This window comes from Oncorhynchus gorbuscha, unplaced genomic scaffold (assembly GCF_021184085.1).
Source record: "Oncorhynchus gorbuscha isolate QuinsamMale2020 ecotype Even-year unplaced genomic scaffold, OgorEven_v1.0 Un_scaffold_643, whole genome shotgun sequence".
Taxonomy (NCBI): Eukaryota; Metazoa; Chordata; class Actinopteri; order Salmoniformes; family Salmonidae; genus Oncorhynchus; species Oncorhynchus gorbuscha.
In genome coordinates, this window is record NW_025745750.1 from 38,265 (window position 1) to 57,293 (window position 19,029).

The window sequence follows — 19,029 nt, forward strand, 5'->3', positions numbered from 1 at the left end:
TTACACCTGGAACTCAAACATGTCTGTCTGCTTCTTGGCCAGCTTTGCCACCTCCTGGCGGATGGCCTGGACCAGGGCAGATGTGGAGAGACTGCTGAGGGGGACTCTGTCTCTCTGCTCCCCCGTATCGGGCAGGCTCTGCTGGGACGCGGCGGTGGTCGGGGTGGGGGGTGGCTCCATGGCCTGGCCGTAGTGTAGGGGGAGTCTGGGGGAGCTGCCTTGAGGGTAGCGGGGATGAGGGAAGGCCTCCACGTACCCCCGGGAGAGCCACCTGGAAGAGAGGGTAGGCCAGGCGTCACCAAAACTACCACACAGGGTTTGATACCCACCTAAATGATAGGAAATACAGCCGATGCTTTGTTTTTATTTTTATTTTTCAAATTCAAAAACATATTATCCTTATTGGATCAGTTTGCTGGGTGAACATTGTCTCTCTTCCACATGTATTACACATATATTCAAATGGCTGAAAACAAGGGAAAATATACACAAGCACACTTGGACGAAACTCACACGATAAATTAAATTAAGAAGTAAAAATTAAAACGGCGATTAAAATATCTGTGACTTTTAAAAATGGACTTTCGATTCAAACCAAGCATTTGAACTCCACTTATGGGTTAGTTTAGAATGTGGGCATGAGATGTGTCTGACTCTACACAAAACTAATCATTGAAATACCCAAAAGAAAAAAGAAAAGAGGTGTTCATTTAGGAAATGTGCTCAACTACCCCGGTATTTGGCTGTGTCCACTCAACGCCAGCCATACATTCAGTTCAGCAAATGGTTTCTATATGACACTGGTTCTGCAAAAAGACACTGCGTGAAGACATCTGGTTGAAACAGGCAGACAAACAGGGATACAAAGAACATTCCATACAGAAGAGGAAAGACCAGTGAGGAGAGGGGAGGTCACATGATCAATAACAGATCTGACAGAGGAGGAAAGGCCAGTGAGGAGAGGGGAGGTCATATGGTCAATAACAGATCTGACAGAGGGGGAAAGGCCAGTGAGGAGAGGGGAGGTCACATGGTCAATAACAGATCTGACAGAGGGGGAAAGGCCAGTGAGGAGAGGGGAGGTCACATGATCAATAACAGATCTGACAGAGGAGGAAAGGCCAGTGAGGAGAGGGGAGGTCACATGATCAATAACAGATCTGACAGAGGAGGAAAGGCCAGTGAGGAGAGGGGAGGTCACATGGTCAATAACAGATCTGGCAGAGGAGGAAAGGCCAGTGAGGAGAGGGGAGTTCACATGGTCAATAACAGATCTGACAGAGGGGGAAAGGCCAGTGAGGAGAGGGGAGGTCACATGGTCAATAACAGATCTGACAGAGGAGGAAAGACCAGTGAGGAGAGGGGAGGTCACATGGTCAATAACAGATCTGACAGAGGGGGAAAGACCAGTGAGGAGAGGGGAGGTCACATGGTCAATAACAGATCTGACAGAGGAGGAAAGGCCAGTGAGGAGAGGGGAGGTCACATGGTCAATAACAGATCTGACAGAGGGGGAAAGGCCAGTGAGGAGAGGGGAGGTCACATGGTCAATAACAGATCTGACAGAGGAGGAAAGGCCAGTGAGGAGAGGGGAGGTCACATGGTCAATAACAGATCTGACAGAGGGGGAAAGGCCAGTGAGGAGAGGGGAGATCACATGGTCAATAACAGATCTGACAGAGGAGGAAAGGCCAGTGAGGAGAGGGGAGGTCACATGGTCAATAACAGATCTGACAGAGGGGGAAATGGAACCCGTTTCATGTTTAACAGACAGAGAGAGACAGAGAGTATTGTACAATAGAAAATTAGGAACCACATTTTGCTTAGTGGTAGATGAGGAATGAGCGTACTGTCAATCGCCGATAAGGCTCTCTGCAGAGGCTGTCATGAAAATGTCTTCATATTCATTGATGAGTCACATTTTGGTGTCTTATAAACATCCAGGAAACACATTGAGCTCTGTAACTTTCCATTAGTTTACATAACAACTCTAAGACCTGGGGCAGGATTGGGCTTTCCCTTGTTGTGGCTCGAGGTAGAACATACCCTTAAGTACAGATTTAGGATCAGAATATCCCACCCCCATCCTAACTTTACCATAAGGTAACGTATCTGTTCCAGGATCAGTGGTGTTAGCAATTTATGTTACTCTTCAATAACACAAACCCCAAAGCAAATCAGGGGGAGCAAAAATAGGTTTATTCAAAGAGGCCAAATCATAGATGTTATGCTGAGAGGTAGATGGTCATTCTCCCCTGTCCTCAGTGATTCTCTCCAGTGGTTCTCTCCCCAGAACAAAGGGACAGCATGTAGTTTTATAACCCAGCCCTAGCTTGTGGTTGACCAATTAGAATTCCTTGCAATAAAACTAGCCAATGGCCAAATAACAAGTATCCTATTTCAGAAGACATATTCCTCCCATGTCTCCGAACCATTGAGCAATAATTCCCTATAACATAAAAAACACTATTTCCCTTCATCATTATTACTCTATTGACTTCTGGTCCTTTTGACCTCTCATCCTCTGTCTCTGCGTTGTGTATTTATCTTTGACCTATTCTTACAGTGGGTTGCTACTTCTACCTACGCGGTGAGTGTGGAGAGTAGGGGGGTTCTTACAGAGTCAGCCCACTGGGGAGGCACGTCCTCAGGCTCGGGGGGGTAGGACATCCAGGATGGGCTGTGGTAGGAGGACGGAGGCGTGGAGGCAAAGTACTCAGAGTAACCCGACCGCGAGGCTGGGATGGCGTACACCGCTGTGATGGGGTTTCCTGTGGGGGGGTTGGAGGTCGTTATACAGGGGAAATACTACAATGACAACTACCATTACTAGAAGAAGAATCAAGTTGTTCTACAATTGTGACAAACAACAAAGTTAACCTAAACCTAAATCCTATAACTCCTAACCCAAACCCTAACCCAAACCCAAACCCTAACCTAAACCCAAACCCTAACCCTAACCCTAACCTAAATCCTATAACTCCTAACCCTAACTCCTAACCCAAACCCTAACCCTAACCTAAATCCTATAACTCCTAACCCTAACTCCTAACCCAAACCCTAACCCTAACCCTAACCTAACCTAAATCCTATAACTCCTTACCCAAACTCCTAACCCAAACCCTAACCCTAACCCAAACCCTAACCCTAACCCTAACCCTAAATCCTATAACTCCTAACCCTAACTCCTAACCCAAACCCTAACCCTAACTCCTAACCCAAACTCCTTACCCAAACTCCTAACCCAAACTCCTAACCCAAACTCCTTACCCAAACTCCTAACCCAAACTCCTAACCCAAACTCCTTACTCAAACTCCTTACCCAAACTCCTAACCCAAACTCCTTACCCAAACTCCTAACCCAAACTCCTTACCCAAACTCCTAACCCAAACTCCTTACCCAAACTCCTTACCCAAACTCCTAACCCAAACTCCTTACCCAAACTCCTTACCCAAACTCCTTACCCAAGCCCTAACTCCTAACCCTAACTCCTAACCCTAACTCCTTACCCAAACTCCTAACCCAAACTCCTTACCCAAACTCCTTACCCAAACTCCTAACCCAAACTCCTTACCCAAACTCCTTACCCAAACTCCTTACCCAAACTCCTAACCCAAACTCCTAACCCAAACTCCTTACCCAAACTCCTAACCCAAACTCCTTACCCAAACTCCTTACCCAAGCCCTAACTCCTAACCCTAACTCCTAACCCTAACTCCTTACCCAAACTCCTAACCCAAACTCCTAACCCAAACTCCTAACCCAAACTCCTAACCCAAACTCCTTACCCAAACTCCTTACCCAAACTCCTTACCCAAACTCCTTACCCAAACTCCTTACCCAAACTCCTTACCCAAACTCCTTACCCAAACTCCTAACCCAAACTCCTTACCCAAACTCCTAACCCGAACTCCTAACCCTAACTCCTTACCCAAACTCCTAACCCTAACTCCTTACCCAAACTCCTTACCCAAGCCCTAACTCCTAACCCTAACTCCTAACCCTAACTCCTTACCCAAACTCCTAACCCAAACTCCTTACCCAAACTCCTAACCCAAACTCCTTACCCAAACTCCTAACCCAAACTCCTTACCCAAACTCCTTACCCAAACTCCTAACCCAAACTCCTTACCCAAACTCCTTACCCAAACTCCTAACCCAAACTCCTTACCCAAACTCCTTACCCAAACTCCTTACCCAAACTCCTAACCCAAACTCCTTACCCAAACTCCTTACCCAAACTCCTTACCCAAGCCCTAACTCCTTACCCAAACTCCTTACCCAAACTCCTAACCCAAACTCCTTACCCAAACTCCTTACCCAAACTCCTTACCCAAACTCCTTACCCAAGCCCTAACTCCTTACCCAAACTCCTAACCCAAACTCCTTACCCAAACTCCTAACCCTAACTCCTTACCCAAACTCCTTACCCAAACTCCTTACCCAAGCCCTAACTCCTAACCCAAACTCCTTACCCAAACTCCTAACCCAAACTCCTTACCCAAACTCCTTACCCAAACTCCTAACCCAAACTCCTTACCCAAACTCCTTACCCAAACTCCTTACCCAAACTCCTTACCCAAACTCCTTACCCAAACTCCTAACCCAAAATCCTAACCCTAACTCCTTACCCAAACTCCTTACCCAAACTCCTTACCCAAACTCCTTACCCAAACTCCTAACCCTAACTCCTAACCCTAACTCCTTACCCAAACTCCTAACCCAAACTCCTTACCCAAACTCCTAACCCAAACTCCTTACCCAAACTCCTAACCCAAACTCCTTACCCAAACTCCTAACCCAAACTCCTTACCCAAACTCCTTACCCAAACTCCTAACCCAAACTCCTTACCCAAACTCCTTACCCAAACTCCTAACCCAAACTCCTTACCCAAACTCCTTACCCAAACTCCTTACCCAAGCCCTAACTCCTTACCCAAACTCCTTACCCAAACTCCTAACCCAAACTCCTAACCCAAACTCCTTACCCAAACTCCTTACCCAAGCCCTAACTCCTTACCCAAACTCCTAACCCAAACTCCTTACCCAAACTCCTAACCCTAACTCCTTACCCAAACTCCTTACCCAAGCCCTAACTCCTAACCCAAACTCCTTACCCAAACTCCTTACCCAAACTCCTTACCCAAACTCCTAACCCAAACTCCTGACCCAAACTCCTTACCCAAACTCCTAACCCAAACTCCTAACCCAAACTCCTTACCCAAACTCCTAACCCTAACTCCTTACCCAAACTCCTTACCCAAACTCCTAACCCTAACTCCTTACCCAAACTCCTTACCCAAACTCCTTACCCAAGCCCTAACTCCTAACCCTAACTCCTTACCCAAACTCCTAACCCAAACTCCTTACCCAAACTCCTAACCCAAACTCCTTACCCAAACTCCTAACCCAAACTCCTTACCCAAACTCCTTACCCAAACTCCTAACCCAAACTCCTTACCCAAACTCCTTACCCAAACTCCTAACCCAAACTCCTTACCCAAACTCCTTACCCAAACTCCTTACCCAAACTCCTTACCCAAACTCCTTACCCAAACTCCTTACCCAAGCCCTAACTCCTTACCCAAACTCCTTACCCAAACTCCTAACCCAAACTCCTTACCCAAACTCCTTACCCAAACTCCTTACCCAAACTCCTTACCCAAGCCCTAACTCCTTACCCAAACTCCTAACCCAAACTCCTTACCCAAACTCCTAACCCTAACTCCTTACCCAAACTCCTTACCCAAACTCCTTACCCAAGCCCTAACTCCTAACCCAAACTCCTTACCCAAACTCCTAACCCAAACTCCTTACCCAAACTCCTTACCCAAACTCCTAACCCAAACTCCTTACCCAAACTCCTTACCCAAACTCCTTACCCAAACTCCTTACCCAAACTCCTTACCCAAACTCCTTACCCAAACTCCTAACCCTAACTCCTTACCCAAACTCCTTACCCAAACTCCTAACCCAAACTCCTTACCCAAACTCCTAACCCTAACTCCTTACCCAAACTCCTTACCCAAACTCCTTACCCAAGCCCTAACTCCTAACCCTAACTCCTAACCTAACTCCTTACCCAAACTCCTTACCCAAACTCCTAACCCAAACTCCTTACCCAAACTCCTTACCCAAACTCCTTACCCAAACTCTTTACCCAAACTCCTTACCCAAGCCCTAACTCCTTACCCAAACTCCTAACCCAAACTCTTTACCCAAACACCTAACCATAACTCCTTACCCAAACTCCTTACCCAAACTCCTTACCCAAGCCCTAACTCCTAACCCAAACTCCTTACCCAAACTCCTAACCCAAACTCCTTACCCAAACTCCTTACCCAAACTCCTTACCCAAACTCCTTACCCAAACTCCTTACCCAAACTCCTTACCCAAATTCCTAACCCAAACTCCTAACCCAAACTCCTAACCCAAACTCCTTACCCAAACTCCTAACCCTAACTCCTTACCCAAACTCCTAACCCAAACTCCTTACCCAAACTCCTAACCCTAACTCCTAACCCTAACTCCTAACCCTAACTCCTTACCCAAACTCCTTACCCAAACTCCTTACCCAAGCCCTAACTCCTAACCCTAACTCCTAACCTAACTCCTTACCCAAACTCCTTACCCAAACTCCTAACCCAAACTCCTTACCCAAACTCCTTACCCAAACTCCTTACCCAAACTCCTTACCCAAACTCCTTACCCAAACTCTTTACCCAAACTCCTTACCCAAGCCCTAACTCCTTACCCAAACTCCTAACCCAAACTCCTAACCCAAACTCTTTACCCAAACTCCTAACCCTAACTCCTTACCCAAACTCCTTACCCAAACTCCTTACCCAAACTCCTTACCCAAGCCCTAACTCCTAACCCTAACTCCTAACCCTAACTCCTTACCCAAACTCCTAACCCAAACTCCTTACCCAAACTCCTAACCCAAACTCCTTACCCAAACTCCTAACCCAAACTCCTTACCCAAACTCCTAACCCAAACTCCTTACCCAAACTCCTTACCCAAACTCCTAACCCAAACTCCTTACCCAAACTCCTTACCCAAACTCCTAACCCAAACTCCTTACCCAAACTCCTTACCCAAACTCCTTACCCAAACTCCTTACCCAAACTCCTTACCCAAGCCCTAACTCCTTACCCAAACTCCTTACCCAAACTCCTAACCCAAACTCCTTACCCAAACTCCTTACCCAAACTCCTTACCCAAACTCCTTACCCAAACTCCTTACCCAAGCCCTAACTCCTTACCCAAACTCCTAACCCAAACTCCTTACCCAAACTCCTAACCCTAACTCCTTACCCAAACTCCTTACCCAAACTCCTTACCCAAGCCCTAACTCCTAACCCAAACTCCTTACCCAAACTCCTAACCCAAACTCCTTACCCAAACTCCTTACCCAAACTCCTAACCCAAACTCCTTACCCAAACTCCTTACCCAAACTCCTTACCCAAACTCCTAACCCAAACTCCTTACCCAAACTCCTTACCCAAACTCCTAACCCTAACTCCTTACCCAAACTCCTTACCCAAACTCCTAACCCAAACTCCTTACCCAAACTCCTAACCCAAACTCCTTACCCAAACTCCTTACCCAAACTCCTTACCCAAACTCCTTACCCAAGCCCTAACTCCTAACCCTAACTCCTAACCTAACTCCTTACCCAAACTCCTTACCCAAACTCCTAACCCAAACTCCTTACCCAAACTCCTTACCCAAACTCCTTACCCAAACTCTTTACCCAAACTCCTTACCCAAGCCCTAACTCCTTACCCAAACTCCTAACCCAAACTCTTTACCCAAACACCTAACCATAACTCCTTACCCAAACTCCTTACCCAAACTCCTTACCCAAACTCCTTACCCAAGCCCTAACTCCTAACCCAAACTCCTTACCCAAACTCCTAACCCAAACTCCTTACCCAAACTCCTTACCCAAACTCCTTACCCAAACTCCTTACCCAAACTCCTTACCCAAATTCCTAACCCAAACTCCTAACCCAAACTCCTTACCCAAACTCCTAACCCTAACTCCTTACCCAAACTCCTTACCCAAACTCCTAACCCAAACTCCTTACCCAAACTCCTAACCCTAACTCCTAACCCTAACTCCTAACCCTAACTCCTTACCCAAACTCCTTACCCAAACTCCTTACCCAAGCCCTAACTCCTAACCTAACCCTAACTCCTAACCCTTACCCAAACTCCTTACCCAAACTCCTAACCCAAACTCCTACCCAAACTCCTTACCCAAACTCCTTACCCAAACTCCTTACCCAAACTCTTTACCCAAACTCCTTACCCAAGCCCTAACTCCTTACCCAAACTCCTAACCCAAACTCCTAACCCAAACTCTTTACCCAAACACCTAACCATAACTCCTTACCCAAACTCCTTACCCAAACTCCTTACCCAAACTCCTTACCCAAGCCCTAACTCCTAACCCAAACTCCTTACCCAAACTCCTTACCCAAACTCCTTACCCAAACTCCTTACCCAAACTCCTTACCCAAACTCCTTACCCAAACTCCTTACCCAAACTCCTAACCCAAACTCCTAACCCAAAATCCTAACCCTAACTCCTTACCCAAACTCCTTACCCAAACTCCTTACCCAAACTCCTTGCCCAAACTCCTTGCCCTAACTCCTAACCCTAACTCCTAACCCTAACTCCTTACCCAAACTCCTAACCCAAACTCCTTACCCAAACTCCTAACCCAAACTCCTAACCCAAACTCCTAACCCAAACTCCTTACCCAAACTCCTTACCCAAACTCCTAACCCAAACTCCTTACCCAAACTCTTTACCCAAACTCCTAACCCAAACTCCTACCCCAAACTCCTTACCCAAACTCCTTACCCAAACTCCTTACCCAAGCCCTAACTCCTAACCCTAACTCCTAACCCAAACTCCTAACCCAAACTCCTAACCCAAACTCCTAACCCAAACTCCTAACCCAAACTCCTAACCCAAACTCCTTACCCAAACTCCTAACCCAAACTCCTTACCCAAACTCCTTACCCAAACTCCTTACCCAAACTCCTTACCCAAACTCCTAACCCAAACTCCTTACCCAAACTCCTTACCCAAACTCCTAACCCAAACTCCTTACCCAAACTCCTTACCCAAACTCCTTACCCAAGCCCTAACTCCTAACCCTAACTCCTAACCCTAACTCCTTACCCAAACTCCTAACCCAAACTCCTTACCCAAACTCCTAACCCAAACTCCTTACCCAAACTCCTTACCCAAACTCCTTACCCAAACTCCTAACCCAAACTCCTAACCCAAACTCCTTACCCAAACTCCTAACCCAAACTCCTTACCCAAACTCCTTACCCAAGCCCTAACTCCTAACCCTAACTCCTAACCCTAACTCCTTACCCAAACTCCTAACCCAAACTCCTAACCCAAACTCCTAACCCAAACTCCTTACCCAAACTCCTTACCCAAACTCCTTACCCAAACTCCTAACCCAAACTCCTTACCCAAACTCCTAACCCGAACTCCTAACCCTAACTCCTTACCCAAACTCCTAACCCAAACTCCTTACCCAAACTCCTAACCCTAACTCCTTACCCAAACTCCTAACCCAAACTCCTTACCCAAACTCCTTGCCCTAACTCCTAACCCTAACTCCTAACCCTAACTCCTAACCCAAACTCCTAACCCAAACTCCTAACCCAAACTCCTAACCCAAACTCCTAACCCAAACTCCTAACCCAAACTCCTAACCCAAACTCCTAACCCAAACTCCTAACCCAAACTCCTTCCTAACCCAAACTCCTAACCCAAACTCCTTACCCAAACTCCAAAACTCCTTACCCAAACTCCTTACCCAAACTCCTTACCCAAACTCCTTACCCAAACTCCTTACCCAAACTCCTAACCCAAACTCCTTACCCAAGCCCTAACTCCTAACCCTAACTCCTAACCCTAACTCCTAACCCAAACCCTAACCCTAACTCCTAACCCAAACTCCTTACCCAAACTCCTAACCCAAACTCCTAACCCAAACTCCTTACCCAAACTCCTAACCCAAACTCCTAACCCAAACTCCTTACTCAAACTCCTTACCCAAACTCCTAACCCAAACTCCTTACCCAAACTCCTAACCCAAACTCCTTACCCAAACTCCTAACCCAAACTCCTTACCCAAACTCCTTACCCAAACTCCTAACCCAAACTCCTTACCCAAACTCCTTACCCAAACTCCTTACCCAAGCCCTAACTCCTAACCCTAACTCCTAACCCTAACTCCTTACCCAAACTCCTAACCCAAACTCCTAACCCAAACTCCTACCCAAACTCCTAACTCCAAACTCCTTACCCAAACTCCTAACCCAAACTCCTTACCCAACCCAAACTCCTAACCCAAACTCCTAACCCAAACTCCCAAACTCCCAAACTCCTAACCCAAACTCCTTACCCAAACTCCTAACCCAAACTCCTAACCCAAACTCCTAACCCAAACTCCTTACCCAAACTCCTTACCCAAACTCCTTACCCAAACTCCTTACCCAAACTCCTTACCCAAACTCCTTACCCAAACTCCTAACCCAAACTCCTAACCCGAACTCCTAACCCGAACTCCTTACCCTAACTCCTTACCCAAACTCCTAACCCTAACTCCTTACCCAAACTCCTAACCCTAACTCCTTACCCAAACTCCTTACCCAAGCCCTAACTCCTAACCCTAACTCCTAACCCTAACTCCTTACCCAAACTCCTAACCCAAACTCCTTACCCAAACTCCTAACCCAAACTCCTTACCCAAACTCCTAACCCAAACTCCTTACCCAAACTCCTTACCCAAACTCCTAACCCAAACTCCTTACCCAAACTCCTTACCCAAACTCCTAACCCAAACTCCTTACCCAAACTCCTAACCCAAACTCCTTACCCAAACTCCTTACCCAAACTCCTTACCCAAGCCCTAACTCCTTACCCAAACTCCTTACCCAAACTCCTAACCCAAACTCCTTACCCAAACTCCTTACCCAAACTCCTTACCCAAACTCCTTACCCAAACTCCTTACCCAAACTCCTTACCCAAGCCCTAACTCCTTACCCAAACTCCTAACCCAAACTCCTTACCCAAACTCCTAACCCTAACTCCTTACCCAAACTCCTTACCCAAACTCCTTACCCAAGCCCTAACTCCTAACCCAAACTCCTTACCCAAACTCCTAACCCAAACTCCTTACCCAAACTCCTTACCCAAACTCCTAACCCAAACTCCTTACCCAAACTCCTTACCCAAACTCCTTACCCAAACTCCTAACCCAAACTCCTTACCCAAACTCCTAACCCTAACTCCTTACCCAAACTCCTTACCCAAACTCCTAACCCAAACTCCTTACCCAAACTCCTTACCCAAACTCCTAACCCTAACTCCTTACCCAAACTCCTTACCCAAACTCCTTACCCAAGCCCTAACTCCTAACCCTAACTCCTAACCTAACTCCTTACCCAAACTCCTTACCCAAACTCCTAACCCAAACTCCTAACCCAAACTCCTTACCCAAACTCCTTACCCAAACTCCTTACCCAAACTCTTTACCCAAACTCCTTACCCAAGCCCTAACTCCTTACCCAAACTCCTAACCCAAACTCTTTACCCAAACACCTAACCCTAACTCCTTACCCAAACTCCTTACCCAAACTCCTTACCCAAGCCCTAACTCCTAACCCTAACTCCTAACCTAACTCCTTACCCAAACTCCTTACCCAAACTCCTAACCCAAACTCCTTACCGAAACTCCTTACCCAAACTCCTTACCCAAACTCTTTACCCAAACTCCTTACCCAAGCCCTAACTCCTTACCCAAACTCCTAACCCAAACTCTTTACCCAAACACCTAACCATAACTCCTTACCCAAACTCCTTACCCAAACTCCTTACCCAAGCCCTAACTCCTAACCCAAACTCCTTACCCAAACTCCTAACCCAAACTCCTTACCCAAACTCCTTACCCAAACTCCTTACCCAAACTCCTTACCCAAACTCCTTACCCAAACTCCTTACCCAAACTCCTTACCCAAACTCCTAACCCAAACTCCTTACCCAAACTCCTTACCCAAACTCCTTACCCAAACTCCTTACCCAAACTCCTTACCCAAACTCCTAACCCAAACTCCTAACCCTAACTCCTAACCCTAACTCCTTACCCAAACTCCTAACCCAAACTCCTTACCCAAACTCCTAACCCAAACTCCTTACCCAAACTCCTAACCCAAACTCCTTACCCAAACTCCTAACCCAAACTCCTTACCCAAACTCCTTACCCAAACTCCTAACCCAAACTCCTTACCCAAACTCCTTACCCAAACTCCTAACCCAAACTCCTTACCCAAACTCCTTACCCAAACTCCTTACCCAAGCCCTAACTCCTTACCCAAACTCCTAACCCAAACTCCTTACCCAAACTCCTAACCCTAACTCCTTACCCAAACTCCTTACCCAAACTCCTTACCCAAGCCCTAACTCCTAACCCAAACTCCTTACCCAAACTCCTTACCCAAACTCCTTACCCAAACTCCTAACCCAAACTCCTGACCCAAACTCCTTACCCAAACTCCTTACCCAAACTCCTAACCCAAACTCCTTACCCAAACTCCTAACCCTAACTCCTTACCCAAACTCCTTACCCAAACTCCTAACCCTAACTCCTTACCCAAACTCCTTACCCAAACTCCTTACCCAAACTCCTTACCCAAACTCCTTACCCAAGCCCTAACTCCTTACCCAAACTCCTTACCCAAACTCCTAACCCAAACTCCTTACCCAAACTCCTTACCCAAACTCCTTACCCAAACTCCTTACCCAAGCCCTAACTCCTTACCCAAACTCCTAACCCAAACTCCTTACCCAAACTCCTAACCCTAACTCCTTACCCAAACTCCTTACCCAAACTCCTTACCCAAGCCCTAACTCCTAACCCAAACTCCTTACCCAAACTCCTAACCCAAACTCCTTACCCAAACTCCTTACCCAAACTCCTAACCCAAACTCCTTACCCAAACTCCTTACCCAAACTCCTTACCCAAACTCCTAACCCAAACTCCTTACCCAAACTCCTTACCCAAACTCCTAACCCTAACTCCTTACCCAAACTCCTTACCCAAACTCCTAACCCAAACTCCTTACCCAAACTCCTAACCCTAACTCCTTACCCAAACTCCTTACCCAAACTCCTTACCCAAGCCCTAACTCCTAACCCTAACTCCTAACCTAACTCCTTACCCAAACTCCTTACCCAAACTCCTAACCCAAACTCCTTACCCAAACTCCTTACCCAAACTCCTTACCCAAACTCTTTACCCAAACTCCTTACCCAAGCCCTAACTCCTTACCCAAACTCCTAACCCAAACTCTTTACCCAAACACCTAACCATAACTCCTTACCCAAACTCCTTACCCAAACTCCTTACCCAAGCCCTAACTCCTAACCCAAACTCCTTACCCAAACTCCTTACCCAAACTCCTAACCCAAACTCCTTACCCAAACTCCTTACCCAAACTCCTTACCCAAACTCCTTACCCAAACTCCTTACCCAAACTCCTAACCCAAACTCCTAACCCAAACTCCTAACCCAAAATCCTAACCCAAACTCCTTACCCAAACTCCTTACCCAAACTCCTTACCCAAACTCCTTGCCCTAACTCCTTGCCCTAACTCCTAACCCTAACTCCTAACCCTAACTCCTTACCCAAACTCCTAACCCAAACTCCTTACCCAAACTCCTTACCCAAACTCCTAACCCAAACTCCTTACCCAAACTCCTAACCCAAACTCCTTACCCAAACTCCTAACCCAAACTCCTTACCCAAACTCCTTACCCAAACTCCTAACCCAAACTCCTTACCCAAACTCCTTACCCAAACTCCTAACCCAAACTCCTTACCCAAACTCCTAACCCAAACTCCTTACCCAAACTCCTTACCCAAACTCCTTACCCAAGCCCTAACTCCTTACCCAAACTCCTTACCCAAACTCCTAACCCAAACTCCTTACCCAAACTCCTCACCCAAACTCCTTACCCAAACTCCTTACCCAAGCCCTAACTCCTTACCCAAACTCCTAACCCAAACTCCTTACCCAAACTCCTAACCCTAACTCCTTACCCAAACTCCTTACCCAAACTCCTTACCCAAGCCCTAACTCCTAACCCAAACTCCTTACCCAAACTCCTTACCCAAACTCCTTACCCAAACTCCTAACCCAAACTCCTTACCCAAACTCCTGACCCAAACTCCTGACCCAAACTCCTTACCCAAACTCCTAACCCAAACTCCTTACCCAAACTCCTAACCCAAACTCCTAACCCAAACTCCTTACCCAAACTCCTAACCCAAACTCCTTACCCAAACTCCTAACCCTAACTCCTAACCCTAACTCCTTACCCAAACTCCTTACCCAAACTCCTTACCCAAGCCCTAACTCCTAACCCTAACTCCTAACCTAACTCCTTACCCAAACTCCTTACCCAAACTCCTAACCCAAACTCCTTACCCAAACTCCTTACCCAAACTCCTTACCCAAACTCCTTACCCAAACTCTTTACCCAAACTCCTTACCCAAGCCCTAACTCCTTACCCAAACTCCTAACCCAAACTCCTAACCCAAACTCTTTACCCAAACACCTAACCATAACTCCTTACCCAAACTCCTTACCCAAACTCCTTACCCAAGCCCTAACTCCTAACCCAAACTCCTTACCCAAACTCCTTACCCAAACTCCTTACCCAAACTCCTTACCCAAACTCCTTACCCAAACTCCTTACCCAAACTCCTTACCCAAACTCCTAACCCAAACTCCTAACCCTAACTCCTTACCCAAACTCCTTACCCAAACTCCTTACCCAAACTCCTTGCCCTAACTCCTAACCCTAACTCCTAACCCTAACTCCTTACCCAAACTCCTAACCCAAACTCCTTACCCAAACTCCTAACCCAAACTCCTAACCCAAACTCCTTACCCAAACTCCTTACCCAAACTCCTTACCCAAACTCCTAACCCAAACTCCTTACCCAAACTCCTGACCCAAACTCCTTACCCAAACTCCTAACCCAAACTCCTTACCCAAACTCCTAACCCTAACTCCTTACCCAAACTCCTTACCCAAACTCCTAACCCAAACTCCTTACCCAAACTCCTAACCCTAACTCCTTACCCAAACTCCTTACCCAAACTCCTTACCCAAACTCCTTACCCAAGCCCTAACTCCTAACCCTAACTCCTAACCTAACTCCTTACCCAAACTCCTTACCCAAACTCCTAACCCAAACTCCTTACCCAAACTCCTTACCCAAACTCCTTACCCAAACTCCTTACCCAAACTCTTTACCCAAACTCCTTACCCAAGCCCTAACTCCTTACCCAAACTCCTAACCCAAACTCCTAACCCAAACTCTTTACCCAAACACCTAACCATAACTCCTTACCCAAACTCCTTACCCAAACTCCTTACCCAAGCCCTAACTCCTAACCCAAACTCCTTACCCAAACTCCTTACCCAAACTCCTTACCCAAACTCCTTACCCAAACTCCTTACCCAAACTCCTTACCCAAACTCCTTACCCAAACTCCTTACCCAAACTCCTAACCCAAACTCCTAACCCAAAATCCTAACCCTAACTCCTTACCCAAACTCCTTACCCAAACTCCTTACCCAAACTCCTTGCCCTAACTCCTAACCCTAACTCCTAACCCTAACTCCTTACCCAAACTCCTAACCCAAACTCCTTACCCAAACTCCTAACCCAAACTCCTAACCCAAACTCCTAACCCAAACTCCTTACCCAAACTCCTTACCCAAACTCCTAACCCAAACTCCTTACCCAAACTCTTTACCCAAACTCTTTACCCTAACTCCTAACCCTAACTCCTAACCCTAACTCCTTACCCAAACTCCTTACCCAAACTCCTAACCCAAACTCCTAACCCAAACTCCTTACCCAAACTCCTAACCCAAACTCCTTACCCAAACTCCTTACCCAAACTCCTTACCCAAACTCCTAACCCAAACTCCTTACCCAAACTCCTAACCCGAACTCCTAACCCTAACTCCTTACCCAAACTCCTAACCCAAACTCCTTACCCAAACTCCTAACCCTAACTCCTTACCCAAACTCCTAACCCAAACTCCTTACCCAAACTCCTTACCCAAGCCCTAACTCCTAACCCTAACTCCTAACCCAAACTCCTAACCCAAACTCCTAACCCAAACTCCTAACCCAAACTCCTAACCCAAACTCCTAACCCAAACTCCTAACCCAAACTCCTAACCCAAACTCCTAACCCAAACTCCTAACCCAAACTCCTTACCCAAACTCCTTACCCAAACTCCCCTAACCCCCAAACTCCTACCCAAACTCCTTACCCAAACTCCTAACCCAAACTCCTTACCCAAACTCCTTACCCAAACTCCTAACCCAAACTCCTTACCCAAACTCCTACCCAAGCCCTAACCCTAACCCTAACTCCTAACCCTAACTCCTTACCCAAACTCCTTACCCAAACTCCTAACCCAAACTCCTAACCCAAACTCCTTACCCAAACTCCTAACCCAAACTCCTTACCCAAACTCCTTACCCAAACTCCCCAAACTCCTAACCCAAACTCCTAACCCAAACTCCTACCCAAACTCCTAACCCAAACTCCTTACCCAAACTCCTTACCCAAGCCCTAACTCCTAACCCTAACTCCTAACCCTAACTCCTTACCCAAACTCCTAACCCAAACTCCTAACCCAAACTCCTAACCCAAACTCCTTACCCAAACTCCTTACCCAAACTCCTTACCCAAACTCCTAACCCAAACTCCTTACCCAAACTCCTAACCCGAACTCCTAACCCTAACTCCTTACCCAAACTCCTAACCCAAACTCCTTACCCAAACTCCTAACCCTAACTCCTTACCCAAACTCCTAACCCAAACTCCTTACCCAAACTCCTTACCCAAACTCCTTACCCAAACCCTAAAACTCCTCCTTAACCCAAACTCCTAAAACTCCTAACCCAAACTCAAACTCCTAACCCTTAAAACTCCTCCCTAACCCAAACTCCTAACCCTAACTCCTAACCCAAACTCCTAACCCAACTCCTTAAAACTCCTAACTCCTAACCCAAACTCCTTACCCAAACTCCTTACCCAAACTCCTTACCCAAACTCCCTAACCCAAACTCCTAACCCAAACTCCTAACTAACTCCTAACCCAAACTCCCCAAACCCAAACCCAAGCCCTAACCCTAACTCCTAACCCAAACTCCTTACCCAAACTCCTAACCCAAACTCCTAACCCAAACTCCTAACCCAAACTCCTTACCCAAACTCCTACCCAAACTCCTACCCAAACTCCTCCTTACCCAAACTCCTAACCCTAACTCCTAACCCAAACTCCTAACCCAAACTCCTAACCCAAACTCCTAACCCAAACTCCTTACCCAAACTCCTAACCCAAACTCTTTAACCCAAACTCCTTACCCAAACTCCCTAACCCAAACTCCTAACCCAAACTCCTAACCCAAACTCCTAACCCAAACTCCTAACCCAAACTCCTAACCCAAATCCTAACCCAAACTCCTAACCCAAACTCCTAACCCAAACTCCTAACCCAAACTCCTAACCCTAACTCCTAACCCTAACTCCTAACCCAAACTCCTTACCCAAACCCAAACCCTAACCCAAACTCCTAACCCAAACTCCTAACCCAAACTCCTTACCCAAACTCCTTACCCAAACTCCTTACCCAAACCCTAACTCCTAACCCTAACTCCTAACCCAAACTCCTAACCCAAACTCCTAACCCAAACTCCTAACCCAAACTCCTAACCCAAACTCCTAACCCAAACTCCTTACCCAAACTCCTAACCCAAACTCCTAACCCAAACTCCTAACCCAAACTCCTAACCCAAACTCCTTACCCAAACTCCTAACCCAAACTCCTAACCCAAACTCCTAAACTCCTAACCCTAACTCCTAACCCAAACTCCTAACCCAAACTCCTAACCCAAACTCCTAACCCAAACTCCTAAAACTCCTTACCCAAACTCCTTACCCAAACTCCTTACCCAAACTCCTAACCCAAACTCCTAACCCAAACTCCTAACCCAAACTCCTAACCCAAACTCCTAACCCAAACTCCTTAACCCAAACTCCTAACCCAAACTCCTTAACCCTAAACTCCTAACCCAAACTCCTTACCCAAACTCCTAACCCAAACTCCTTACCCAAACTCCTAACCCAAACTCCTAACCCAAACTCCTAACCCAAACTCCTAACCCAAACTCCTAACCCAAACTCCTTACCCAAACTCCTTACCCAAACTCCTAACCCAAACTCCTAACCCAAACTCCTTAACTCCTTACCCAAACTCCTTACCCAAACTCCTAACCCAAACTCCTAACCCAAACTCCTTGCCCAAACTCCTTACCCAAACTCCTTACCCAAACTCCTAACCCAAACTCCTAACCCAAACTCCTTACCCAAACTCCTAACCCTAACTCCTTACCCAAACTCCTTACCCAAACTCCTTACCCAAACTCCTTACCCAAGCCCTAACTCCTAACCCAAACTCCTCATACCCAAACTCCTTACCCACCCAAACTCCTAACCCAAACTCCTTACCCAAACTCCTAACCCAAACTCCTAACCCAAACTCCTTACCCAAACTCCTTACCCAAACTCCTTACCCAAACTCCTAACCCAAACTCCTTACCCAAACTCCTAACCCTAACTCCTTACCCAAACTCCTTACCCAAACTCCTTACCCAAACTCCTAACCCAAACTCCTTACCCAAACTCCTTACCCAAACTCTTTACCCAAACTCCTTACCCAAGCCCTAACTCCTTACCCAAACTCCTAACCCAAACTCTTTACCCAAACACCTAACCATAACTCCTTACCCAAACTCCTTACCCAAGCCCTAACTCCTAACCCAAACTCCTTACCCAAACTCCTAACCCAAACTCCTTACCCAAACTCCTTACCCAAACTCCTTAC

The 19,029-nt window shown here is 46.6% G+C and overlaps 1 protein-coding gene across 1 annotated transcript in view; it reads right to left on the bottom strand.

Annotated features, from left to right (window-relative positions):
* Positions 1 to 19,029, bottom strand: part of kiaa1549lb (KIAA1549-like b) — a gene marked incomplete at its 5' end in the record, with an annotated part of 191,024 nt that continues 171,995 nt past the window's right edge. The window contains 2 exons of the mRNA XM_046335003.1: positions 1 to 271; positions 2,588 to 2,771. Of these exons, the coding sequence (XP_046190959.1) occupies positions 1 to 271; positions 2,588 to 2,771 (455 nt within the window). The remainder of the gene's footprint in view (positions 272 to 2,587; positions 2,772 to 19,029) is intronic.